This window comes from Hylobates moloch, unplaced genomic scaffold (assembly GCF_009828535.3).
Source record: "Hylobates moloch isolate HMO894 unplaced genomic scaffold, HMol_V3 SCAFFOLD_13, whole genome shotgun sequence".
NCBI lineage: Eukaryota > Metazoa > Chordata > Mammalia > Primates > Hylobatidae > Hylobates > Hylobates moloch.
This window is the reverse complement of record NW_026652288.1, coordinates 9,976,004-10,003,357: the sequence shown is the minus strand read 5'-3', so window position 1 is coordinate 10,003,357 and position 27,354 is coordinate 9,976,004. Positions and strand designations below refer to the sequence as shown.

Here is a 27,354-nt window from a genome sequence, read left to right as displayed (position 1 = left end):
CATATTTTTTTCACGTAAATCCTGGTCAATTACCAATCCTGGTCAAAACATACAGGTCTAGAGTGAGGGCCCTTTGCCTGTCATGCTCCAAGGCATGGGAAGGCCTGGAAATCCTGGGAAGAGTTCACAGGGTGTCACATATCACGTTCCCATGGGAGCCTATAATCTCCAAGCCGAGGATGCTGCTTCAGGTCGATGCTTCCCCAGCACCCTTGTGCACACATATCATGGAGGCCTTTATCAAAAATCAGGTTCTGCCGGGTGCGGTGGCTCACACCTGTAATCCCAGCATTTTGGGAGGCCAACGCAGGCAGATCACTTGAGGTCAGGAGTTCAAGACCAGCCTGGGCACCATAGCAAAATCACTACAAAAAATACAAAAATCAGCCAGGTGTGGTGGCTCATGCCTATAGTCCCAGCTACTCAGGAGGCTGAGGTAGGAGAATCGCTTGAGCCTGAGAGGTGGTGGTTGCAGTGAGCTATCATGCCACTGCACTCCAGCCTGGGTGAGAGAGCAAGACCCAGTCTCAAAAAACAAACAAACAAAAAACAAAACTCAGGTTCTAGCTCAGAAGTTCTGGTGTATGGCCTGAGATTCTGTGTTTCTACCAAGACCCCAGGATGCTGCTGGAGCCCAGGCCTGGGTCTCACAGGCTTCATCCCAGGCAGCAGGTTCGCGTGACCTCGAGGGCTATAGGAGTAGTGTCTGGGCTCCAGCCCCTGGAAGCGTTTCTGTTTTCTTTCGTCTGGGTGAGCCTGAGCATTGGCACATTTTAAAACGCTCCCTAGGTGATTCTTACGTTAATCTAAGACTGTCCATTCCAGGGCAGCAGATTTGTCAACCGAACAAAATGTTCATATTCTCTTACTATTAAAATAAAACATATGATGCTGTTTAATGATCATGTCAAAATACAATAAAATAAAACATGGGGATGCAATGAGAGAGTGGGAAAGCACCTGCCACAGTGGATGTCGGCACACAGCCACTCAGGCAGTGTGAGCCATCATCAACAACAGGGCAATATTAAAGACAGTTAAGATGGAAGGATAGCTTGAGCCCAGAAGTTTAAGACCAGCCTGGGCAACATGGCAAAACTCGGTCTCTACTAAAACTCAAAAAATAAAGTAGCTGGGCCTGGTGGTGTGAACCTCTGGTCCCAGCTACTCAGTAGGCTGAGGTAGGAGGATCACTTGAGTCCGGGAGGTTGAGGCTGCAGTGAGCTGAGATGGCACCAATGCACTCCAGTCTGAGCCACAGAGTAAGACCCTGTCTCCACCACCCACCCCCCAAAAAAAGTAAAACAAAAATAGTTAACAATTGTATGATGCAGAAAGTGAACTCTAATGTAAACTATGGACTTTAGTTAATAATAATGTATTGGTATTTCAATATTGGCTCATCAATTGTAACAAATATACCATACTAATCAAGGTGTTAACAGTGAGGAAACTGGGGTAGGAGAGTACATACTCTGAATGTTCTGCTTAATTTTTCTGAAACCTAAAAATGTTCCAAAAATAAAAAGTATATTAATTAAAGAAAAATTAATAACTGGTACCACACAGACACTGGCCAATGCTGTGTCCCACAGGCCCCCTGAGAAGCAGGAAGCAGCCCTTTAGTTACTGAATTACAGGGAGGGAGGGAGGGAAGGAAGCAGAGAGGGTCTCAAGGGATGCGGTGGGCTGCAGAATTATTTCAATATTTAAACAGCTGGCATGGCCCTAACACCTGGATATCAACTCTGATGAATAATTTTTTTAAGAGACAAGGTCTCATTCTGTCACCCAGGCTGGACTGCAGTGGCACAATCACTGCTCATTGCAGCTTCAAACTTCAAACTGCTCCCACCTCAGTCTTCCGAGTAGGCAGGACTACAGGTGCATGCCACCATGCCTAGCTATGTTTTAAAAAAAGTTTTGTAGAGACAGGGACTCGCTATGCTGCCCAGTCTGGTCTCGAACTCCTGGGCTCAAGCAATCCTCCCGCCTTGGCCTCCCAAAGTGCTGGGATTATAGGCATGAGCCACCACACCCAGTCTATTTTTTTAAATATTTATTTATTTATTTATTTATTTACTTACTTATTTTGAGACCAGGTCATGAGACTGGCTAATTTTTGTATTTTTGGTAGAGACAGGTTTTCATCATGTTGGCGAGGCTAGTCTTGAATTCCTGGGCTCAAGCAATCCACCCACCTCGGCCTCCCAAAGTGCTGGGATTACAAGCGTGAGCCACTGCGCCCAGCCCCGCCCTATTATTATTGTTGTTATTATTTTATATTAGTTAAAAGGAGAAATAAAAGAAGCAAAGAAGTAGCAACCCAATAGAACAGGTATAATTACCCTCATTTTACACATGAAGAAACTGAGGCACAGAGAAGTTTGCTTTGTCCAAGGTCACACAACTGTCCAATGGAGAAGCTGGGATTTGAACCCAAGTTTATCTGCCTCAAAACCTAAGCTCTTTTCAGAGGAGAAAGACTCTCCCTGGCCAAGATTGCTGGCACCTAGCTCGTCTGTTACCAGTTTGCTCCTTCATGAAGATGGTCATGAAGCTGGCGTTTGCAAAGTGCCAAAAGTACAGCTGCGCTTGCAATCTGGAGGCAAGAGCTCCTGCACAGCACGGCCACGCCCCTCCCTGGGCAGATCCCTTCTCTTCCCAGTGCCTCACCTTTACATCTGGAGAAAGTCAGCGTCGTAAGGACCCTTACAGCTCATCTGATCAGTTGTCCTGACTTCCCATTTTATAGATGGGAAAAGTAGGGTTCAGATAGGGAGACAACTCGGCTAAAGTCACACAACCCCTATGTGCAGAGCTGGGGCTGGGCACCAGGTCCTCCGCCACCCAACACGCTGCTCTGCCTGCCACCGTGGAACCACAGTGCACACATGTGCCGCTGCCCTTAGCCGGAGTGCAGATCAGAGCATGTTTGTTATCATTGCCTACATACAAGTGCCCGTGTGCTGTGTGCAATTAAGCCGTGAGGGGCCGTCTCCACCTTCAAGTCAGTGGGCCACAAGTCCACTCTCTGTGAGCCATGCTCAGTGATGTCACTGGGAGTTGTCCACAGGTGACTTCACAGAGGTGTGACAGTGTCACACATACCTCCCTTTGCTTCAAATGCACAGCTCAGCATCTTTCTGGATTCTTCATACAGGTCAGTGTATGCTTTGCATAAACTAAGGATAGATGAGAGCCGATTTAGTACAATCAGGGGTTTGCTTTTATGAATAGGAAGAATAGCCTTTGTCCAGCAGCATGAAAAAGTTGTTTTAAAGTTAAAATTATGTCATTGGGTGGCCCTCAGACTCTGGCAATGAATGACACCTCACCAGACAGTTACAGGGGTGATTTCTTCCAAAAGGAGGTTAAAGCTGAGGATGCACAGTTCATGGCTTAGGGGGACACTCCCACTTGCTTCTGAGGCACTGTGTGAGCAGACTTTCAAGAAATATCCTGTCCTGGACCAGATTCCTGCCCTGAGAACACAGTTATTAAAGGCCCAGGTTGAAAGGGGACCACAGTCCTAATGAGTTCAGGTTGTGTTAAAAACGCACGTGCTGTTGGGTACGTTGGTTGTCATTCGTATATCTAATGTCCATGTTTAAGGCTTTGACCTAGAGCTATAGTGTCCAATATGAGAGCCACCAGCTAGGCATGGCTATTTAGGTTTGCACAAAGTAAAATGAAATACAATTAATAGGCTGGGCACGGTGGCTCACGCCTGCAATCCCAGCACTTTGGGAGGCCAAGGCGGGTGGATTACCTGAGGTCAGGAGTTCAAGACCAGCCTGGCCAACATGATGAAACCCCATCTCTACTAAAAATACAAAAATTAGCTGGGCATGCTGGCACACGCCTATAATCCCAGCTACTCAGGAGGCTGAAGCAGAGAATTGCTTGAGCTCAGGAGGCACAGGCTGCGGTGAGCCGAGATCATGCCATTGCACTCCAGCCTGGGCAACAAGAGCAAAACTCTATCTCAAAAAAAAAAAAAAAAAAAAAATAGAAATACAATTAATTCAGTTTCTTAGTCACCCTGGCCACATTTCAAGTGTTTAAGAACTACATGTGGCTCATGGCCGCCGTATTGGACAGTAAAGATCCAGAATGCTTCCATGATTGCAGAATCAATGCGTGGGTCCAGAGAGCGAGAGCTGGTGATGGGAAAGAGAGTATCAAACACAGCCTGGGGAACCAATTGGCAAGGCCAGACCACCATGAGCACGCGCTGAGAGCCTGACAGCTGGACGGAATGGATTGAGGATCTTTGTCTCTTCTCCAGGGGCCATGCAGGCCTGAAGAATAGAGAGAAGCCACAGAAACAGATGCTTTCTCTAGATCTCGTCCGAAAATCTGGACCTCAGGACTGTGCGCCATCTCATCCTAAGACCAGCGGGGGCAGAACCAGTGACTGCACCATGGAATTAAAGTGGTTCTGCCTGGCATGAGTTCTAGAATAAACCTGCTTGGTGGGACACATGGAGGATTCACGCCGGGATTACAAGCAGGCTCTTACTTTGCAATTGGCATGTATCTTTGGTCCTGGAAAGCCAATTATGAGCAGATCATTATAAATCAAATCCTATTCTTCCAGAAAAATGTTTCTGGTTATTATTGAGGAATGTTTGGTTTCCAGGAACCAAATTGACCTCAATTAAGTAAAGGGCGATAATTCTCAGAAGTTGGGGAAATCGTGTGAAGGCTGAGGGAGGCAGTTCTGCCCTGACTGGGCTGGAAGTGGACTCTGAAGGGCCAGGTGGCGCCCTGTCCTTCCCATGTGCCCTCATGGCTGCTGTCTCGGCTGTGGGTCATTCTTTTCTGTGCATACGGGCTTGTGTGGCTCCCTCATCAGCCCGCACGCCATTCATCGTGGCTGACTCCAATGACTGGTTTCCATCCCCAGCCTCCCACGTTAGCTCCAGTGCCTGGGGCACCCTCAGACCACAGTCCAGTCTGAGGGAATCTGACCTGTCTGGTTTTATCTACACATCCAATCACTTGAGCCCGAGGGTAGATACATTCTAAGACTGGAAGGCACAGGTGCTCTCAGAAGGGGAGGGGGAGGGGGAGGAAATGGCGGCCTCTCTGGTATAGTTCGGCATAAGTCAGAGCCGCCTTCGTGGTGTGGTCAGACAAAACAACTGGAAACTCCATGATCATTCACAATGATCAAACTCAGCTGGAAATTCAAGATGTGAACCTAAATTTACAGTGTCCAAGTATCAAGAAAGAGTCTGCTACATAAAGAGCTTAATGAATATTTGTCCAACGAATACATGAACGAATGGACCCACTGAATTTCAAAAGACACAAAGGGGGCTGGGCACAGTGGCTCAAACCTGTAATCTCAGCACTTTGGGAGGCCGAGGCGGGCAGATCACTTGAGGTCAGAAGTTCGAGACCATCCTGGACAACATGGTGAAACCCTGTCTCTACTAAAAATACAAAAATTAGCTGGACATGGTAGCACGTGCCTATAGTCCCAGCTAGTTGGGACGTTGAGGCAGGAGAATTGCTTGAACCCAGGAGCTGGAGTTTGCAGTGAGCCGAGATGGTGCCACTGCACTCCATCCTGGGCAGGAGAGTGAGGCTCTGTCAAAAAAAAAAAAAAAAGACAAAGGGTACAGGAATTTTATATCATATATTTGACCGTAAGAAGGAAAAAAAACTCCTTCCTTCTGCACCTCAAATGGACATTAAGTTTCCGACATCTTTCTTTTGATGGACATTTACTGAAGACCCACCCTGCAGCTCACACAGCGATGAAGGAGTAGACACAGAACCTGCCTCCCAAAACTCCGAGTCCTGAGTGCAGTCTAGTGGGGAAGACTAGTAACCACATTAAAGTAGTAACCACATTAAAGTATGTGCAAATACCCCAAAAGACGAAGAAAATCTGAACATATATTTCCTCACTCTCTTGATAAATTTCACTATAGCAAATACAACATCAACAATCACTCCAAAGTATTTTAAGAGGTGCTTAATAATGTTATTTTGAAGAGAAAGATGATGTTTCTCCCATCCAACAGCATTTTAAATATGTTTTAACAAAATAATTTGCTTATTGATTAAAAGTACAGTACAGAACAGCATAACTGATCATTATATCAGGACTGACTATACCAGGCAAACCAGGATCTTCTCCCCACTGAAGTGTCATGTAGGACTCCATGTCTACTTTAAGTCAGCATCGAGAGTCTGCATACAATGGGATGCCAAATATCTGAAATCAGGACCTTACTGGAGACTGTGTGTGTGTGGTCTCTGTATTTCCGTGAGCTTGGTTTCTACGTGGGCACGGTGAGAAAACATCGTCGTCCATGAACCACGCAATCTCATGGGGTGACAAGACAGCACGCACACCTAAACACTAACAGTCCACCTTGTCAAAGAAGCAGAGACCAGACAAGACTAGATATGGCCAAGGTAACGAGCTCCCAGGAAGGCCAGAAGCAGTGCGGTTACTGGGGCTTCATCATTTGAGATGAGACAAATTTCTTTTTTTTTTTTTTTTGAGATGGAGTCTTACTCTGCCACCCAGGCTGGAATGCAGTGGTGCGATTTCGGCTCACCACAACCTCCACCTCCTGGGTTCAAGCGATTCTCCTGCCTCAGCCTCCTGAGTAGCTGGGACTACAGGCACCCGCCACCATGCCCAGCTAATTTTTTGTGTTTTTTTTAGTAGAGATGGGGTTTCACCATGTTAGCCAGGATGGTCTGGATCTCCTGATCTCCTGATCCGCCCGCCTCAGCCAAGTGCTGGAATTATAGGCGTGAGCCACCGCACCCGGCTCAGATAAGACAAATTTCAATCATCAAAGATCTAAGCATGACATCTAGGTGAGGGAAGCAGCACCGTGTTGATGCAGAAGCCGGGAAGCAGGGAAGGGGAGGGACGGTGCAGTTACTGAGCCCCTCTACCAACGTCAAGGCTTGCGCTAGGTTCTTTATAGTTTAACTGATAGTCTTACAACCATGACCCTACAAAATCCTATATCCAACAACCCTACAAAATAACCGTTAGATCCAGCCTCAGAGATGTGAAAAGACTTAGCCAAGACTCCCCAGTTAGCTGCAATGAGAGCTAACATGTACCCTTAACAGGTGTGCGTTTCAGGCCAGGTGTGGTGTTTTAAGGGTGGGTCCAGGGGCGCTCTCTGCCCCAGGTGCAGGCAATAAGGACACGCATTGTCTGTAGATCATGTTAAAACAGTAATAAAACTGACTAAAAGTTGCTCTGCTTGTTATTATCATCATGCCCATCAATTCTAAACAGTGTCACTGATAAAATACTCCTCCCTGAAAAAGATCCCTTTGTTCTAAACAATTGCTGAGGTTATGATGGTGTTTTAATAATACATAGGTGAACTTCAGGTTTTTATTAGTTGTCCTTTCATAAACATATTCTGCACCTAAATTAATTCAGAGAACTCCTGGTTCCACAGCTGGCCTCTGATTCACACAGACTTGGCTACGTGTTCATTGGGAAAGTGTCCAAAGCTTTTTCAGTCCTTCAGCTGGCGGGTCAACTTGTTCCGGTTCACCCAGGACTTTTCTGATTTTAGCACTGAAAGTCCCGGACCAACAATTGACCACCTCACCTTTGCGCCCAGCACAGGAGCAAGACATATCTCCAACTCTCATGACATTTGAAAGAAACAGTATCACTGTGATTGTGAAGGCAAAGAGGCGGCATTTAACCAGTTAAATTCCATCATTACACATGGAGTTTTGGTGTTGAAAATTTAAACAGTGAAAATGTTAACTGCAAGATGGAATATTTTTGTTTGATACATGCAAACAAAATTTATTGTTTTAATTTATACATGAAATGTTTAACTTAGTTTGCATAATATCTTTAAAATTGAAGTTTCTTCTTATAGAATTTTTTGTTTTATACCTAAAGAACAAAACAGGAAAATAATGACTGCTTATTTTTACATAGGTTATTACAGAAAGTAATCCTATTGTATTGTGATGGTTAATACTGAGTGTCAACTTGATTGAACTGAAAGTATGGATCCTGGGTGTGTCTGTGAGGGTGTTGCCAAAAGAGATTAACATTTGAGTCAGTGGGCTGGGGAAGGCAGATCCACCTTTAATCTGGTGGGCACCATCTAATCAGCTGCCAGCGAATATAAAGCAGGCAGAAAAGCATGAAAAGGAGAGTCAGGCCTGGCCTCCCAGCCTACATCTTTCTCCTGTGCTGGGTGCTTCCTGGCCTCAAACATCAGACTCCAAGTTCTTCAGTTTTGGGACTTGAACTGGCTCTCCTTGCTCCTCAGCCTGCAGACGACCTATCGCAGGACCTTGTGATTGTGCAAGTTAATAATTAATAAACTCCCCTTTATATAAATCTATATATAGAGAGATATCCTATTAGTTCTGTCCCTCTAGAGAACCCTAATACATATACCAAGGAAGGGATGTCAAGAAAAATTAACTGTTTCAGGGGTCAAATACAGTAGACACAGCCTTGGTGCTGTGCGTAAATAATCTCATTTAATTCCCTTTGAGGTGGCTTCTATTATTTTCTCCATTTAGAGATGAAGAAACTGAGATTCAGGGAAATTAATTAACCTGCCTATGAGAGGCTGGGATTCAAATCCATGTGCTCCGTCTCCAGGGCCTGCCCTCTTGACATATTAAAACCCAGATGTACCCAACCCCAAAGCTGGGCTCTTCCAGACAGAACTTCTTGCTGGGCTATAAGGGTCCTGGCTAAGAATTTCATTATAAGAATATTGTAGCTGCTGCTTTCAGTTGCATGGCTGCATAACAAATTACCCCAAAACTCAGTGGGGTTAACAACCATCTTTTATATGTCTGCTGGATTCTGGGGGTCAGGGACAGCAGATACTGGTTTGTCTGCTGGTTGATGTCTGTGAATGCAGCGCTCCTCAGGGACTGAACTCTGTGGATTGCAGCCTTATAAGCGTCACATGTTGCACTGAGCTTCTACACTGAGCCCTGCACAAATCCATCTCCACTCTTCAAAACAACCTGGGGAGCCCTGGAGTGATCTCAGGTTCAGCCCCAAGGCAGGTATCCTCTGCGTTCTCCTCTCCTTTCTTCTAGCAGTCCCACCCTGCTTTTGTTCTGATAGCGGATGGTTCCCTAGGGCTGCTGTAACACAGCACCACAAACTGGGGCTTAAACAACAGAAATCTATCATCTCACAGTTCCAGGGGCCGGAGGTCTGAGATCAAGGGGTTGGCGGGCTGGCTTCCCTCTGAGGGCAGCGAGCATCTGTGCTGTGCCTTCCCCGAGCTCCCAGTGGCTTGCTGGTTGTCTTTGAAGTTCCTCGGTGTGTAGAGGCATCACCCTTATCTCTGCCACATTCACAAGGTGTTTTCCCTGTGCATCTCCATCGTCTCCCACCTTTTCATGGCTCACTGTAGCCTCAAATTCCTGGACTCAAGCAATCCTCCCGCCTCAGCCTCCTGAGTAATTGGGACTACAGGCTTGCACCACCACATTCGGCTAATTTTTTTGTTTTTAATTTTTTTTATAGATACTGGGTCTCCCTATGTTACCCAGGCTGGTCTTGAACTCCTGTCCTCAAGCAATCCTCCTGCCTTGGCCTCTCAAAGCACTGGGATTATATGTGTGAGCCACTACACCCAGCCCCAAATTTCCCCTTTATATCAGGACACCAGCCCACCCTAATGCCCTCACGTAACTTAACGACCTCCATAAAGACCCTACCTCCTAATAAACTCACATTCTGCAATACTAGGGTTAGGACTCAACGTATGGTCTCGGGGACAGGGGACATAATGTAACCCATAACAGAGGGCATCTTCATGCTCTTCATGGGAGGCCTGAACCCATTTCCACGCAAAAGAGTGGATCCTAGTGGGTTTAGTCAACCATGGAGGGATGGGGGAAAGCAAAGGGATCCATGCATCCCTCCTGGGGAGCCGAGGGGAAGGATGCTGGTCAAACTGGTTTCTTAGATACAAAGAGACATAGAGGAAGAGATGCTTCTCCCTCTGTCCACAAGCCTTCCTGGGGCAGCCTTCCTGGAACCATGAGGAGAGCTGGGCTAACACCTGGGCAAGGAACTGCAAGAGCAGGAAAAGAATCCAGGTCTTCAACGTTGTTCTTGAGGCTCCGAATACATGAAACTGGAGACTCACTTCCCCAAGCCCCATTGCTACATGAGATGACTGCTTTTCCTTATTGCTTAAGCCAATGTGAAATGTTACCAGTGCTTACCAGAACTCTGGTTAGAAACTGTCCTACAAGAAGGCAGAAGGAAGACTCTGACGGGCCTACTGGAAGGGGCCGAGCCTGCCCTTGCCTGCCCGCTCTCAAACCCATTCCCCACTCCCACTGTGGCTCTGCTGTTTCTCTGGTGGAGTGGACAGGGCTGGCCTCGGAAAATTACACTGACCAGGATCTCTTGCCAACAGGCTTCTGACTGGGAAGCGCTGGTGGGAGCCTGGAGGATGGGCGGAGGGGAGAGCTGGCTCCTGTCCCTCCTCTCTGTCTCCGTCTCCCTCTCCCTCTCTTGGCTTCGCAGCCTCCCCAGCACTAGCTGCTTCCCCTTGGTGGTCAGTGGGTTTCTCTGTGGTCCCAGTTCCACTGGACAGCCCACAGGTGGCTGCCATGCTGCTGAGGACCCTCGTCCCCTTTCATCCCCAGTCCTCTGGGTGATAGTGGCTTCCTGCAGCTGTAAGATATGTCATCTGTGTAACTAGTTCCCTTGCTAAATTCCCTCTGCTGAACTGCCTGCCTGGGCCCTGAGCCATACAGAGCATGGAATGCCAAAGTGAAATATTCTGTGCCTGCATGTGGAGGCCGACCTGCCTTCTACAATGGCGGGGCCCTGCTGTCAGCCAGGATTTGGATGGACTGATGGAGGCCGGAGCTGAGTGAAGTAGCAGCCCCTGGGGGTGAGACGCTGCTCCCCAGTGACTCCTCCTCTGCTCTCCCCTTCACAGCCCTCAGTCCTCTCCCAGAGGAAAGCTGGGCTCGTGGGCGGGAGCCTCCCTTGGTGCCCACAGGTCTTATTCTTGCCCTGGGTGCTGCAGGCCCCTCCCTAACTCTTCCCGGCCCTGGACGAGCCTTTCCAAACCCAGGCCCCTGCTCCCTCAGCTGCGTCCACCTCCTTTGTCTGTGTGACCACTGTCCCAGGGACTAGAACCTAGAGAGCACAAGCCTGGGGGCAGCCTCCCCTCTGGACCATGAGCTCCTGGAGCACAGGGACCTCCTTGGCCTCCCCTCCTTCTCCCTGGCACCTGGCAGGGGCGCTGGCACAGAGCAAGTGCTCACAGCTGTTAGAACAGAGACAGAGAGCACTGCCCTCCGGGTACCCCACCCCTTGGAGGGCCCACAAGGCCTGGTGTAGCAGACCCCAGCCACAGGCCCTTCGGATGGTCCCGCCTCTGACTTGGCAGGGACGCAGAGCTCACACTGCCCCTGGGCAGAGCACTCACCTTCCAGAAGACCCAGGTTGTGCAAGGGCCCTCCGCATGCTGCTCCCTGTCACGAGAGGAAAAAATCTTGCAGGCGCTGGGGCTTCCCAGAGGTGGGGCCCCACCAGGGTGAGGCTCTGGCAAAAATGGGGCAGTGGCAAAGCCCAGCAGAGGTGCTGCAACTTGTTGGGTCAGAGGGAGTCACCAGGAGCTTAGGAGAAAATAAAACAAAAGAGGCAGTTTCCTTAGGCACTGGGTAAAAGCGAGGCTTCTCTTGGCTCTTACCAATTCCCTGCGATTCCCTGCTGGTCCCCAGGAACCCCGCCCAGCCACAGAGGGTCCTCCCTTGTCCTACCTGCCACTTGCACATAGGTGGCACTCAGCAGACACGTATGGGATGAATAAACAAACAACTGACCAAAGGAAGAACACCCAGGGTCTTTTGTTCCTCTAATCTTAGTAGCACATGGGGAGAAATTCTCCTGAGCTAATCACTCGTATAGCAACCACAAAGGATGATTTTTCAGCACAGCCTCGCTTTCTTTCTCGTTTTCCCAATAGCCCACAGGTGCTACTAAACCCAATTTCAACTTGACAATATTGAATGGCTTTGTGAGCCAGGAATCGGGCTAGAAACTGAACATATGGAGAGAAGAAAATCATGGTCCTGATTTCAAAGGGAGAGTTGCAGGGAAGGGAAGGCAGGATCGAGGCAGGAAACAAAGGTGCCCACACCACGTGACCCACATTATGCTGGCAGGGGCAGGGTCTGTGGAACATCAGTGGCTCAGGGAGCTGGAGTGGCAGAAGAGGCTGGGAGGGTGGGCTGGGCAGGGCAGGCCTCAGAGGGTCCTGGGTGCCAGGCTAAGGTGTTTGGACTTTAGTCTGTGGACCAAGGGCCACCAGTGAAGGGCTTGAAACAGACAAGCCAAGTAGGCAGATGGCAAAGCTTCTGTCCACGTGTAGGATGGCATGTCTGAATACTGACTCGGTACAGGCTTAATGGGACTCTGACTTCTGCCCACTGAAAAAGACAAGGCCGTGGGAAACAAAATAATGATAAACATCACTTCCCCCATGAAAATGAACTCCTCCAGGCCAGGTGCAGTGGCTCACACCTGTAATCCCAACACTTTGGGAGGCGGAGGCGGGCGGATCATTTGAGGTTGGGAATTTGAGACCAGCCTGGCCAACATGGCGAAAACCTCTCTCTACTAAAAATACAAAAAATTAGCCAGGAGTAGTGGTGCACGCCTGTAGTCCCAGCTACTCAGGAGGCTGAGGCATGAGAATCACTTGAACCCAGGAGGCAGAGGCTGCAGTGAGCTAAGATCGCGCCACTGTACTCCAGCCTGGGTGACAGAGTAAGACTGTGTCTCAAAAAAAAAAAAAAAAAAGAACTCTTCCAAACTCTCAGCCTCCAGACAAGGGCCCCCTCTTCTCTGCAACTGTGTGTGCTCACTGACCTGCCCCAGGGCCCTTCTGGGCTCCAGGAGGCCCTGGCCCAGTTCCTCCTATTTGGCTCCTGTCCCAGCAGCTTCCCAGTGAGCCACACCAGGGCTGGGGCAAGGTAGGGCCGTGATGTAACACTTTATAAAACAAACATCCTGGGACTTCCACTTACACATGGGCGTCCTCTGCTTCCAGCAGATCCTTTTGGAGGAGCTCCACTTCTCTGATGATGTCACCGTTGCTCAGAGGAAGGAGGGCCTCCCTGAAAGCTGCTTTCTATGCCTCAGGCATGCCATTTGGATTATGGGCAGAGATGGCACACTTTCCGCCTTGGAGGGTGGATTGGATTTTTCAGAAACACCTAAAACCATTCAAAGTGCAAGGTTAAAGGACTGGTGAGTGACTGAGCTAAGGAAAACTATTTTTGGCCAAACATCCCGATGGGACTAGAGCATCTGTGACTAGTCCTCATTACCCAGGTGTCCTGAGTTATGGCACCCTTGCCAGGGCAGAAGCTAACCTCCCAAAGTCCTCAGGGGGCTGGAGGTCATGAGCCTCACTCCATAGTCCACTCTTGTATGCTTCTGGAAGGAGTTTGGTGAAGTAGAGTACAACCACGGACACATAAGCAGAGCCCGAACCCATTTTCCAGAAAGCTCTCAGTGTCAAACTTTCCAATACTGAGTAAATGGATACACAAATGCTTGCTGGTTATTGTCTTCTATGTGACCTACTTCTTTTCAGTAAGGGTGAGGCCGGGCACGGTGGCCCACACCTATCATCCCAGCACTTTGGGAGGCCAAGGCAGGCAGATCACTTGAGGTCAGGAGTTTGAGACCAGCCTGGCCAACGTGGTGAAACCCCATCTCTACTAAAAATACAAAAATCAGCTGGATGTGGTGGTGGGCGCCTGGATTCTCACCTACTCAGGAGGCTGAGGCAGGAGAATTGCTTGAACCTGGGAGGCGGAGGTTGCAGTGAGCCAATATTGCGCCACTGCACTCCAGCCTGGGCAACAGAGCCTGTTGTCTCAAAAAATAATAATGATAAGGGTAACTGCTTAAGTCTGCAATCACTATATACCTTTATAAGCCTTTTCATGTAAGTTAGCAAAGAAGAAAAAAGATACCTTCTTCATCAGACATGTTTTTGTTTTTGGTTCAGAAAACTTGGTCAGTGGATTTATATAGAACTCTGTGAAATAAGTAGATTCTTAGAACATTAGAAGGCAAGAAGAACCTGAGCTTTCATCCAGTCCAACCACCCCATTTTCAGAAAGGTAGTCTGGAACCCAGAGAGGCGGAGTGACGTCCAAGTTTTCATAATGAGCAGGGCAGGGCGGGGGGCAGGAGGTGGTGAGGGGGCCCAAGGAATCCTAAGAAAATGGGAGTTGGTCCCAGAACTTAGGTGAGATGACTAAGCTCTTAGTAGCATGTCCAATATAGTATCTGATGTTTTTATTCACTCTTTTAGCACCACACACAGAAGTCTCATCTCCAGCCAGGTACAGTGGCTCATGCCTGTCATCCCAGCACTTTGGGAGGCCAAGGTGGGCAGATCACTTGAGGTCAGGAGTTCGAGATCAGCCTAGCCAACATGGTGAAACCCCATCTCTACTAAAAATACAAAAATTAGCTGGGCATGGTGGTACATGCATGTAAATCCCAGCTACTCAGGAGGCCAAGGCATGAGAATCACTTGAGCCCGGGAGGCAGAGGTTGCAGTGAGCCGAGATCACGTCACTGCACTCCAGCCTGGGCAACAGAGTGAGACTCTCAGAAAAATAAAAATAAAAAAGAAATCTCATCTCCACATGACGGTGATTCCTAAGTGCATGGCATCATGTATTTTTACAAGGATCTGTTGCTTTTTTCCGAAGAAAAGAAATAGTAATGGAGAGGATGAAGTTTACTGAAAATACGGTGAAAGACAATAAAGTCATGCATTTTGAGTAAGGCCAGGTTTAGTCACCACCACCTGAGCTTCTGGAATCCAGCTCAGTGGTTGGGTTTCACGACTCCGGCCTCGCTGTCCACAGTTCTGCTGCCCAGGGCCTCTGCGGGTCTTCCTGCAGCGCAGAGCAGAGCTCCGGGGAAGCAGCAGGCCTCCTTCCCTCCTTCTATTTCCCCTGCTGGGCTGTCCAGGCAAGGGCTCACCTTCCCAGCATGCGGGCAGGAGTTTGGGCTTTGGGGTGGGCTGACGGGAGAGGAAGGTATGTGGGCGACAGCAGTGTGAGTGCCTTGTATGTGCAACAGTCAGAGCCCTCCTGGCTCCCTGAGCCAAGAACTGGCCTCTACGTTCCAGTTAATGTTTCTATCTGGCCACCCCAGGCTGCTAGGGGAACCCTACCTGCCAAGACATCCAGGCCCTCTGCCGGGAGGCTGCATACTGGGCAGTGTTGGGAATGACTGGTTGATAGGTGTGCCGGGAAGCTGGGCAATTCTGGCAGTGCAGGAGACTTCCGGACTGTGAGGAAAATTGCGTCATCGGAACAAAGTGTTTCCTCACAGAGGCACAAAGTCCGCATTACCACAGAATCAAAGCTGTCTCATTCAGCGCTGGAGGTATAACGTTCTCCGATGGGTTTTGATGGTTAATCTCATCAAGAATTAAGCTTGTTAAGGGTGGAGCTGACGCCCCTCTCCCTCCCTCTAGTCGGGGGAACCCGGCGCCCGGTGGGTGCTCAAGGACTATGTAAAGATAAAGTTGATAGGGGCGTACCACCTCCACATCCCTTCACATAGGAAGAAGACTCACTTGTGCTTACGGCTCACGTGTGCCCTCTTTTTGTTTCTGTGGAAGTCGTGCCTGCTCCAGGAAGAGCTGGGTCATCCATTCATTCATTTATGCATGCATTCATTAAACAGGTATTCACTGACTGTGCCTCAGACCTGGTTTTGGGTACCAACGAAGTTTTTCAAAACCTCACAGGGCTTTGTAGCTATAAAGATATGTAAGGATCCAGGGCCGGGCGCGGTGGCTCACGCCTGTAATCCCAGCACTTTGGGAGGCCGAGGCGGGCGGATCACAAGGTCAGGAGATCGAGACCATCCTGGCTAACACCGTGAAACCCTGTGTCTACTAAAAATACAAAAAATTAGCCGGGCGCGGTGGCGGGCGCCTGTAGTCCCAGCAACTCGGGAGGCTGAGGCAGGAGAATGGCGTGAACCGGGAGGCGGAGCTTGCAGTGAGCCGACGTCGCGCCACTGCACTCCAGCCTGGGCGATAGAGCGAGACACCATCTCAAAAAAAAAAAAAAAAAAAAAAAAAAGATATGTAAGGATCCTTGGGTTATCTGAAGCCCAGAGAAGGGAGGTAACTTGTCCAAGAGCACACAACAAGTTGGGGGCAGCGCTGGGCCGGTGCTCTGAGCTCCTCCAACCCCGCCCCCACCCACCCAGGGCTAGATCTAGATCTACCCTCTCCTCTCTTTAACTCTTCATCGGCTGCACTCCCACCCTAGGGAGTCGAAATCTCCACCCTAGGGAGAGACATATCCTGTCTGGATTGTCCAAAAGGGAATGAAAGGTAAAAATGAAGAAAAAAACAAAAAAGTGTTCCCAATTCAAGTCCAGTGCCTCCCTGGTGCGGGCATTCCAGCGTGGCCTAGAGTGAGTGGCAGTCCACCTCCAGAGGCGTCCCCTGGGCGCTACTAGGGACTCGAATTTCTCACGCGGCTTTTTGCTTTATGTATTCACTGTTTAGACGTTTTCGGTCAAAGCATTTTGAGACTTCATAACTCTCAGAGCGCGCCAGGGAGCCGCCCTTAAAGATACCTAGTTACTGATGAGTTCCATCTGGTAAAGCAGAGGGTAGTGGGCGGCTTGGAGACTCAGGATCCGGCTCCCCTCACGCTCCTGGCTGAGTCCCTGGCTTCCCAAGGGAAACTACCTCCGCAGGCCAGGACCATCTAGTTACAGGGCACCTCGATGTTACAAAGACGAGGCTTCCAGCGCGGGGGCGTGGGGGCGGCTGCCAGCCCTGCCCCCAGCGTCCTGGCGACCCCCGGGACGCTCCTTCCCTCCCGCCCCTCTGCTCCCTAGCTGGTGGGAGCGGAGCGGCACCGGGATCACTTCCAGGTCCCTTGCACCGGAGCAGCGGGCGGCAGCAGGGTCCGGAGTCGGCCCGGCGGGGCCCACGTGGCCAGCACACCGGTCCTCCGCTGGCGACTTCCCTTTTCCGCTCTCGGGCACGAGGCACTGAACGCCCGGTGGAAGCACAGCTGTGCAGGGTCAGGCTCCGCCATTCAGCTGCCGCGGGCCGGGGCCTGCGGCGCCGTGCGCGTGCGCGGACCAGTTCCAGGCGGGCACGACCGCCGCAGGGTGGGGCGGGGCGAGGCGAGGCCGCCGCAGGGCGGGGAGGGCGGGGCGCGAGGCCGGGGGCGGGGGCCACGCGTGGGGCGGGCGGTGCTCGGCTGCGCTGACGTCGGCCCCCCGGCGCCCCACCAGCTCCGCGCGGGCCCGGGTTGGCCACCGCCGGGTCCCCGCCCCTCCCCCGGCGGCGTCCCGGCCGGAACCGATCGTGGCTGGTTTGAGCTGGTGCGTCTCCATGGCGACCCGCCGGCGCTATAAGTAGGGAGCGGCGCGCCGTGGGGCTTTGTCAGTCCCTCCTGTAGCCGCCGCCGCCGCCGCCCGCCGCCCCTCTGCCAGCAGCTCCGGCGCCACCTCGGGCCGGCGTCTCCGGCGGGCGGGAGCCAGGCGCTGACGGGCGCGGCGGGGGCGGCCGAGCGCTCCTGCGGCTGCGACTGAGGCTCCGGCGTCTGCGCTTCCCCATGGGGCTGGCCCGCGGATCCTGGGCGCTCTGACGTGAGAGACTGCCCGGCTACGGAGGAAGGAAGGGAGGGAGCGAGGGCGGGAGCCGGGGCGGGCGGCGGGCCCCGGGCATGTGTGCGGCGCGCCTCGCCGGCCTGCGGAGACACGTGGTCGCCGAGCGGGCCACGATCTTGAGGCGCTGCTTCCTCCCGGCCCGGGGATCTCCCGCAGCTGGATAGGGGTGATGCGCGCGCCGCGTCCTGCCCCCGTCTTCACAGCTCGGGGCTGGAGGGGCCTAGCGGAGACCCACCCAGAGACCCTGCGTCCCCGCGCCGTCCTCTTTCCCACCCCGCCGGCGGCCGCGTGCGGGCCGGGTAGCCGTTGGGGAGGCCCTGGCGGCCGCGCAGCAGGTGCAGGGGCGCAGAGCCCGGGCTCGCCTTGGTACAGACGAGCGGGGCCCCGGCCTTGGCGCCTTCAGTTTCCTTCCAGTTTTTATTTTCGCTGTGTCTACAGAGCAGATGACACCAATTTGGAAACCCGCGAGAGTGGGTAGAGCTAAGATAGTCTTGTTGTAGTAGCTGTGATATTAGATGCTCGGCCAGCCATGACTTAGAGGTGTTTATTTAAGGACTCCGAATGACTCGGTGATTTCGGAAAAGCTTGGCTCAGATGAACGGACGTACACAGGGGAGACAGCCCTAAGGTTTGCAGAAAAGGCTGATTGTGCTGTTTGCGAAGTCGAAATAATTGGTGAAAGTGTAGAAGGCAGAACCTCTCAGGAATGTCTGGGGAGGACAAAGAATGTGTTGGCTGACTTTGTTTAAACATAAAATTGGGCAGACTTTTTTTTAATTGATTTGTGAAATTGTTTTCAAAGTTTGTTTGAATTAGCCCTTATCTCTTCTAACATTACCCTCTTGTGCTAATTGATTCACCATTTTAAATAACTTAGCTGTTACAGAAAGACCAAAAGGTGTTCTTCAGTAAAATATATTCAAGTAAGTTACTTAAGTAACGCTTTAAAAGATACAGAAAAGCAAAAAAGTGTTGGCGTATTTAAAAAGAAATCAAAACTTTCCAAGTTTAGGCCTGAATATTGCCTTAAAAATATTTAATAAGGCCTTAAATGACCCAGTCCGTGACTGCGTGAGCCTATTTATTATTAAATTGTAAATATTCTTTATATCAACAAAAATATATAACCATGTCTATAACAAAAATGGTTTTGCTAGCGTTGTTACTCTCTTCCCTTCTCCGAGGGGTGATTTAGATAACTTCAGAGGTTGACAATGCCAAGTAGTCACAATAGATAGAGCTTTAAAGCAAATTCTATGCATGGGTTTGGATTTATGACGGGCCTGTCACCCTGGGCCTGTCATAGTACCCCATGCCAAAGCAAACTGTGTCCCCGAACCATTGCCTGGCCTCTGTGCCCGTAGGCTGCTGGCACTGAAGTGGGTTGGACAGTGGAAAAGAAGAAAGCTCTACCTGGCAGAAATTTTTAAAGGTTAAAATAAATAATTTTAAGAAAGCTGGTTCACAAGGTACCACATTTGATGAAAGCAAAATACAGTGGCTTTTATTGTTACTAGCGTGATGTTCTTGCTTATTTTTCTTATTGGTGAAGTTAGCCCCAAATTATTCTCATAGCTAAGCAAATACGAGAGTGCCTGTAAGGACAGTTGGCATTCCCGGAATTGCTAAACTTGGTAGGCAACGCTGGTTTAAGAATACTGAGTTCTAGCCAGGCGCGGTGGCTCATGCCTGTAATCCCACCACTTTGGGAGGCTGAGGCAGGCAGATCACCTGAGGTCAGGAGTTGGAGACCAGCCTGACTAACATGGAGAAACCCCATCTCTACTAAAAATATAAAATTAGCCAGGCCCCGGGCGTGGTGGCACATGCCGGTAATCCTAGCTACTTGGGAGACTGAGGCAGGAGAATCACTTGAACCCCGGAGGCGGAGGTTGCGGTGAGCCGAGATCACGCCATTGCACTCCAGCCTGGGCAACGAGAGTAAAACTCCATCTCAAAAAAAAAAAAAAAAAAAAATACTGAATTCTGATCAGGTAACAGCAACTGTAATACAATGTGATAAGCTGACTTGAAGATTACAGTTTTTAAGAAGTATATACCCAGCTAATACATGAAAATTAACTCGTAAAATCTCAAATGCTCCAGACATTTCCATAATGCCTGTTGGTCAGTAAAAATAATTCTAAGACTTAGTGGAAGTAGGAAATAGCAAGATGTTTGTATGGCTGTATATAAAGGCTGTAATGTAATCCCAGCACTTTGGAAGACCGAGGTGGATGGATCACCTGAGGTCAGGAGTTCGAGACCAGCCTGGACAACGTGGTGAAACCCTGTCTCTACTAAAAACACAAAAATTAGCCGGGTGTGGTGGCAGGTGCCTGTAATACGGGCTACTGGGAAGGCTGAGGCAGGAGAATCGCTTGAACCCGGGAGGCAGAGGTTGCAGTGAGCCAAGATTGCACCACTGCACTCCAGACTGGCAGTGACAGTGTGAGACTCCGTCTCAAAAAAAAAAAAAAGTCTATAATGCTATTTTAAGTTTCTAAAGAACTGAAACTGCTCTGAAATAGAGCAGACCATTATAAGACTTTTCCATATCAGTGAGCTAAGTGCAGATAAGCTTCTAAAACTTGCATGCTACATTTTTTTGGTACAGATATTTGAAATGCTTAGTGTGCTGCCTTGGAAAAACCTGGTATTTTTTGTGGTGTCCTTATACTGCCAAGGTTTATGGAATCATGTGCCTTATGCCTAGTAATAATTAGGATGACCAGGCCAGTGAGTGGTTCGTATCCGGGGCATGATTAGCTCTGCCTGTGCTCGGCCAGTGCCCCATCTTCAACTTGATGTGTTCCTAAGGTAGACAGCAAATTCCCTATTTTATTTCTCAGATTGTCACTGCTGCTCCAAGGGCACACGCAGAGGGATTTGGAATTCCTGGAGAGTTGCCTTTGTGAGAAGCTGGAAATACTTCTTTCAATTCCATCTCTTAGTTTTCCATGTAAGTATTCAGTTTACATTTATGTTGCAGGTTAATCTTAAGAATTGTATTGCTAAGGCTTCTGAGTGAATTTCTCCACTCTATTTGCATTTTGTTGCATTTCAGAGGAACATCAAGAAATCATGAACAACTTTGGTAATGAAGAGTTTGACTGCCACTTCCTCGATGAAGGTTTTACTGCCAAGGACATTCTGGACCAAAAAATTAATGAAGTTTCTTCTTCTGTAAGTATATGAGGCCCATGCTGGCAGTGCAGCTGAGTGCCAGGCAAGTGGAAAACTTTGGCAAGGTCTAAGGAAGAGCAGTGAGGCTTACATGTCTTGTTATGGGATGTAGAAATTAATTCACTGGTGGTAAATTAATGTGATAATGGTGATATTCATATCAGTGGCTAGACTCAAAAAGAGCAGGATTCATTGTGACTGATGGGAAAGAAGGTCGCTGGCTGTTGGTGTGGTGTGTGGTGAGGCTGCTAGTGAGTCATCTGTGACCGCTCTTGTTTCAGGATGATAAGGATGCCTTCTATGTGGCAGACCTGGGAGACATTCTAAAGAAACATCTGAGGTGGTTAAAAGCTCTCCCTCGTGTCACCCCCTTTTATGCAGTCAAATGTAATGATAGCAAAGCCATCGTGAAGACCCTTTCTGCTATCGGGACAGGATTTGACTGTGCTAGCAAGGTAAGCAATAGCAGCAGGACTCAAAAGCAGTTGTATAAAATGGTCCTGGTATTCCCCACAGGGCAGATACAAGTTGTGTTTTTTGGGCAATAAATGTTCACTAAAGGCAAATGGGGCAGGGGGAGCACGTGACAACTTCCCATGCTTTTCTGTTTGTTCCACCTGTTAAGCCACGTACAGATAGCATGACATCACTCTTCTTTTTCAGACTGAAATACAGTTGGTGCAGAGTCTGGGGGTGCCTCCAGAGAGGATTATCTATGCAAATCCTTGTAAACAAGTATCTCAAATTAAGTATGCTGCTAATAATGGAGTCCAGATGATGACTTTTGATAGTGAAGTTGAGTTGATGAAAGTTGCCAGAGCACATCCAAAAGCAAAGTGAGTTATTCCCCCATCTGAGGGCAAGATTGGGAGCATAAGATATGTGGATTCTTATCAAACAAACTTAAATTTCTGATTATTATACTTCTATACTTTAGTAGAAAGTAGTTGAAACCCCCTATTGAGTCATGAAGCCTGGGACTCAAACTACAGAATATATCGGCGACAGTATTTAGAACAGGGTTGTTTTTATTTTAATTGTGGCTGTAAGTGAACATCTATCATGAGACATTTGCTGCACTTTCCTTGCTTGTAGGTTGGTTTTGCGGATTGCCACGGATGATTCCAAAGCAGTGTGTCGTCTCAGTGTTAAATTCGGTGCCACGCTCAGAACCAGCAGGCTCCTTTTGGAACGGGCGAAAGAGCTAAATATCGATGTTGTTGGTGTCAGGTGAGATCTTGGTGGGATAGCTAGAGGTCAAGACATTGAACAGTTTGAGTTTTACAGGCTTTCTCCTAGTGTTTGCTATTATTTTAAGAAATACTAAGACATAGTGTCTCGTCTCTTTATTTTACCCCAGCTTCCACGTAGGAAGCGGCTGTACCGATCCTGAGACCTTCGTGCAGGCAATCTCTGATGCCCGCTGTGTTTTTGACATGGGGGTGAGTATACGTGACCCTGTTAGGGAAGGGCGGGACACAACTGACAATAATTAGTCTTAATTCTAGAGTTAACTTTTTATGGCAGTTGGTTCTGTATTACATGGGTTTCAACCTATCTGCTGCATACATTTTTGTTATTAGCTGTGGATCTGGCTGACTTATTTTCTTGATTCTAGGCTGAGGTTGGTTTCAGCATGTATCTGCTTGATATTGGCGGTGGCTTTCCTGGATCTGAGGATGTGAAGCTTAAATTTGAAGAGGTAATTTAGAACAAAACTGTAATACTCAGTAGCTATTTTAATAAATTCCTTTATGGAATATTTCAAAATTTAAGTGTCTTAACTAATACCACAGTGGGCTGAAGTGTCTTGGTGTGATATTTTGAGTGATTTCTTTGTGCTAACATTGCACTTGATACCATTTGGTTTTCTAAAGTGTGAATCAGCTTTCCCAGAAGTCTTGGATAACTGGTTACATTGGAAATCATGGCTCACACCTGTAATCCAGCACTTGGGAGGCCCAGGTGGTAGGATCACTTGAGCTCAGGAGTTTGAGACCAGTCTGGGCAACACAGTGAGACCCCATCTCTACAAAAAAATTTTAAAATTAGCCTGGTGTAGTGGCGGGCACCTGTAATCCCAGCTACTTGGAAGGCTGAGGTGGGAGGATCACTTGAGCCCAGGAGGTTGAGGCTGCACTGAGCCGTGATCATGCCACTGCACTCAGCCTGGGCTACAGAGTGAGACCTGTCTCAAAAAAAAAGAAAAAACATGTTGCTGTGGGCTTCCTAGAGAATATGCTGACTGTAGCATATCATCACCCCAAATGTGCTTTGCTAGATCTGTGCTTCCTCTCCTTAAAATACTTGAAATGTTTAGTCACTTAGGAAGTTAAGCCATTATATTGGTGCTTGAGTTTGTAAAATACATCTGCATGGTTTGTTAAAATCATGACGTAGGCAGAAGAGGATTTTTATCCTGTTGGCATGTATTTGTTAAAATGTTTTGACATCTTGTGCCTTCCTAAGTAGTAATTAGTTGCGTACTGTTCTTTGATAAAAATCATACCCATAACATCCTAAAGGAGATAGGGGGCCTGGAGGGGAATAAAAATGAGCCACCTGGGATGTGCAGCCTGGTTTTCAGGGAGATGTTGATGTTTTTTTGCCATTGTTACTTAATGATAAACCTGTCTGCTGATGCCTGGTCTCATGATGTCATGTCACAAGGCCTTGTGATGTTACTCCCTCATGCGAATTTCCCACAATGAAGGCTGCTCTTTCTTTTCTGTTTCATTCTCAGATCACCGGCGTAATCAACCCAGCGTTGGACAAATATTTTCCGTCAGACTCTGGAGTGAGAATCATAGCTGAGCCCGGCAGATACTATGTTGCATCAGCTTTCACACTTGCAGTTAATATCATCGCCAAGAAAATTGTATTAAAGGAACAGGCTGGCTCTGATGGTATGTATAAAGGACGAATCACTTCATGTATAACTGAAAGCTTGATGCAGAAAGTCATTAAGATTGTTGATCTGTCTTTCTAGATGAAGATGAGTCAAGTGAACAGACCTTTATGTATTATGTGAATGATGGCGTCTATGGATCATTTAATTGCATACTGTATGATCACGCACACGTAAAGCCCCTTCTGCAGAAGGTAATTTCTGAGCATACTGTATAAAACAATTAAGAGGACTGGTCACAACGAGTATAATTAAGTAGTACTTCCTCTCTCTCTGTCTCTTTATATAGAGACCTAAACCAGATGAGAAGTATTATTCATCCAGCATATGGGGACCAACATGTGATGGCCTCGATCGGATTGTTGAGCGCTGTGACCTGCCCGAAATGCATGTGGGTGATTGGATGCTCTTTGAAAACATGGGTGCTTACACTGTTGCTGCTGCCTCTACGTTCAATGGCTTCCAGAGGCCGACGATCTACTATGTGATGTCAGGGCCTGCGTGGTAAGTAAGCCATGCAGTTTGATGGTGCTGCCAACAATAGGCACCTTCTTGGATATGTGCTTCTTGTCTAGACGAATAAGAAATTGTCTTGCCTAAAATTAAATACAAATGGATATTTTTCCTAAGAAAAGTTTTAGAAAAGACTGATGAGGGTATTTCTGTGTAACTGGAATATATTTAAGTTTGTGCCATGTGTCTTGTGGTTTCCTTATTACCAAAACGGTGACTGAAGAAACGCTTGCTTTAGAAATACATTGAATTGGCCGGGTGTGCTGGCTTACACCTGAAATCACAACACTTTGGGAGGCCAAGGCAGAAGGATCACTTGAGCCCAGGAGTTCGAGCCTGGGCAACATAGTGAGACCCTGTCTCTACAAAAAATTAAAAAATTAGTTGGCCATGGTAGTGGGCGCCTGTAGTCCCAGCTACTTGGGAGGCTAAGGTGAGAGGATTGCTTGAGCCTAGGAGGTTGAGGCTGCGGTGAGCTATGATAGCACCATTGTATTCCAGCCTGGGTAACAGAGAAAGACCCTGTCTCTGAAAAAAAAAAATACATTGAATTGTTTCCTGATGGGAAGTAAATACTCTCATGCCCAGTTAGGAGTGAGTCAGGGTTTTTAATATGCCACTTTTTCTTTCTCAGGCAACTCATGCAGCAATTCCAGAACCCCGACTTCCCACCCGAAGTAGAGGAACAGGATGCCAGCACCCTGCCTGTGTCTTGTGCCTGGGAGAGTGGGATGAAACGCCACAGAGCAGCCTGTGCTTCAGCTAGTATTAATGTGTAGATATCGCTCTGGTAGCTGTTAACTGCAAGTTTAGCTTGAATGAAGGGATTTGGGGGGACCATGTAACTTAATTACTGCTAGTTTTGAAATGTCTTTGTAAGAGTAGGGTCGCCACGATGCAGCCATATGGAAGACTAGGATATGGGTCACACTTATCTGTGTTCCTATGGAAACTATTTGAATATTTGTTTTATATGGATTTTTATTCACTCTTCAGACACGCTACTCAAGAGTGCCCCTCAGCTGCTGAACAAGCGTTTGTAGCTTGTACAATGGCAGAATGGGCCAAAAGCTTAGTGTTGTGACCTGTTTTTAAAATAAAGTATCTTGAAATAATTAGGCATTGGGACGTTTTTATGGTGTGTTCATTCCAGACAGTTCACGAGTCCCGTATAGCTCGCTGTGATTCTCAGAATGAGTGGGTCCACCCACACACAGGTAGGAGGACAGGTGAGGCGGAAGCTCTATCCTCCCGTGTGGACGGCGCACATCTGCTCAGCCCACCGCACATGTCCAGAGTTGGCTGCGAACTCCGTGGCCACAGCCCCTGGTGGTGGGACCTTCTTAAGTCTGACAGACCTGTCCCGTCCAAGCCAGTGCCCAGGGAAGGTGTGGGAGGCCCTTTGATCTTGGCCTGCAGAGACCATCTGTGTCCCCTCCCACCTTCACGCCCGTGAGAAGTTAGGAATGTGTATGGTACAACATTTGGCAGTCAGCTTATTTTAATAAATTCAGCAACAGCAAGTCCCCACCATGTTGTGTATCTTCACCATCTTGTCTGACCATGACCACTGGCCTTGTGTGTTCTTTTACTCAACGTGTACCCCCGCTCTCCCCCAAAGCATGGCAGGCTCTCATGCTCCTTAACCCCCACTGTGGCAGTGTCTTACGGGTAACGCTGGAGCTGCAGGAGGAGGGAAGGACACGTCAGAGCCACCAGGCAGTGGGAGCATCTTGGAGTCCCCACTAGCCTCATGACGGGGACAGGAAGAGAGCAAATGTGTAGGGAGGAAGGCTGTGGCTCCTCCCGGGGTTGGAAGGTCAAGCCGATGCTGTTACCCATTTACCAAAGCTGAAGAGAGTGACTTCCTGCCTTTCTCAAAAGCACCACCTTCCCCTCAGCCCTGAGTCCAGAGAAGACAGGAGCCCTCCTGTGGCTGTAGTTACCTCGTGTGGCTGCCAAGTTAGCTCAGGGCTTGGCTTATCAATCACCAACTCTGGTCTCCCTGGGCCAGGGTTGCCAAAACATGAAAGGTTTTTTCAGGAGCCACAGAGGTTGGTTCTGACTGGAGCGGGAGGGCGGGAAGGAGTGCTGTAGTCCACAGCCCTGCCTTCCAGGAGCCTGAGAAGTAGGATGCTGGTGTGTTTGGGTAACTCAGCTCCCCAACAAGGGCAGTTCCCTGGGATCCGGGACCCACTATGTTAAGAGAGTTGGCACTGAGATGATGCACTGTGTATGTACTGTGTGCCAAGAAATTTGAGCTAGACACCAAACCTAGAATCTTGGTAAATTAGGTCTTCCATCTTAAAAAGGAAGAAATTCCCGAGATCGCTTAGTGGCAGTGCTGAGCTTGGACTGAAAAGGGGGGTATTCCACTCAAAATCGACTAAGGCTTTGGAAACAATGCTCTTTCAGCCAGTTAGGGAAAAAGTAATCCAACAACCGTCAGTAGTGCCAGTGGGGACAGAAACAGCCGCAGGTAATCCTGTCCTACATGTGAGCGGCCCCTGAAACCTTGCTTCTGACCACAGCTTGGCGCAGCCACTTACAGGCCCCAACAAAGCCGGACTTGGGTCTGTGAAATGATGTGGCCAGGCTTGATCAAGTGATCTTCCTTGGCCCTTGTACATGGGAGCAGGCAGGCGAATTTGGCAGGAGAGACCAGAGAATGAGGACAGCCAGACGGTAGCCGGGGCTGTGTCGACACCAAGGCACTGTCCTCTAGGAGGCTTAAGTCCTACTTTGCATTTGGGCATCTCCACGTCATTTTTAAAGATGGTGCTGTCTAGTCGTGCACAGATACTGGGCATTTCTAGACTTGTGACTTGAAGTGAATGCAGCCCCACCAAGACCACTTGTGAATTTCCTGCTGGCGTGCTGGCCCCCGTGAGAGGGGATTCAGGGGAATTGAGCTCTTGGGCAAAGGTAAAGGCAGCCAGAGTGCATCAGAATCACTTAGGGTGCTTCTTAAAAATACTCATTAGTGCCCCCGACCACTTTCCCCAGACTCTGGGGATGGGACAGTGTTGGAGCA

General features: G+C 48.8%; 1 protein-coding gene, 1 long non-coding RNA gene and 1 other non-coding gene across 10 annotated transcripts in view; 2 read left to right on the top strand and 1 right to left on the bottom strand.

Annotated features, from left to right (window-relative positions):
- Positions 1-17,150, bottom strand: part of LOC116480226 (uncharacterized) — a 37,741-nt gene extending 20,591 nt beyond the window's left edge. Inside the window, exons 1-4 of one of the 5 annotated variants that reach the window (XR_009209266.1) lie at positions 16,664-17,150; positions 15,237-15,778; positions 13,060-13,248; positions 11,457-11,646 (exon numbers count right to left, since the gene is read on the bottom strand). This is a non-coding gene — a long non-coding RNA (uncharacterized LOC116480226). Of the gene's footprint in view, positions 1-2,676; positions 2,741-11,452; positions 11,647-13,059; positions 13,249-15,236; positions 16,100-16,663 lie in introns of those variants that run through there. The other 4 variants (XR_009209267.1, XR_009209268.1, XR_009209265.1 and 1 more) reach the window with 4 other exon arrangements.
- A 256-nt stretch (positions 17,151-17,406) lies between these two features.
- Positions 17,407-25,440, top strand: ODC1 (ornithine decarboxylase 1). Of its 4 annotated transcripts, none has more exons than XM_058426811.1 (12): positions 17,407-17,425; positions 20,566-20,675; positions 20,781-20,899; positions 21,181-21,354; positions 21,563-21,735; positions 21,995-22,129; positions 22,260-22,341; positions 22,518-22,601; positions 23,643-23,805; positions 23,889-24,001; positions 24,097-24,311; positions 24,955-25,440. In XM_058426811.1, exons 3-12 carry the CDS (start codon positions 20,798-20,800, stop codon positions 25,097-25,099), a joined length of 1,386 nt encoding a protein of 461 aa, XP_058282794.1. In that variant the 5' UTR covers positions 17,407-17,425; positions 20,566-20,675; positions 20,781-20,797; the 3' UTR covers positions 25,100-25,440. The 4 variants fall into 4 exon arrangements, with proteins under 4 accessions (XP_058282794.1, XP_032028094.1, XP_032028095.1 ...); XM_032172203.2 differs by lacking the exon at positions 17,407-17,425 and adding an exon at positions 17,485-17,692; XM_032172204.2 differs by lacking the exon at positions 17,407-17,425 and adding an exon at positions 17,797-18,341.
- On the top strand, positions 18,972-19,107 carry LOC116481339 (small nucleolar RNA SNORA42/SNORA80 family). Its single transcript, XR_004251505.1, has one exon. It is a non-coding gene; the product is annotated as a small nucleolar RNA SNORA42/SNORA80 family (small nucleolar RNA).
- Positions 25,441-27,354: the final 1,914 nt, after the last annotated feature.

Excerpts from the sequence above, each read along its gene's own strand:
- ODC1 (XM_058426811.1), top strand. The coding sequence starts at position 20,798 with ATGAACAACTTTGGTAATGAAGAGTTTGACTGCCACTTCCTCGATGAA. Across the intron at positions 21,355-21,562 it reads GATTTGACTGTGCTAGCAAG|ACTGAAATACAGTTGGTGCA; the intron begins GTAAGCAATAGC and ends CTTCTTTTTCAG. Across the intron at positions 24,312-24,954 it reads GTGATGTCAGGGCCTGCGTG|GCAACTCATGCAGCAATTCC; the intron begins GTAAGTAAGCCA and ends TTTCTTTCTCAG.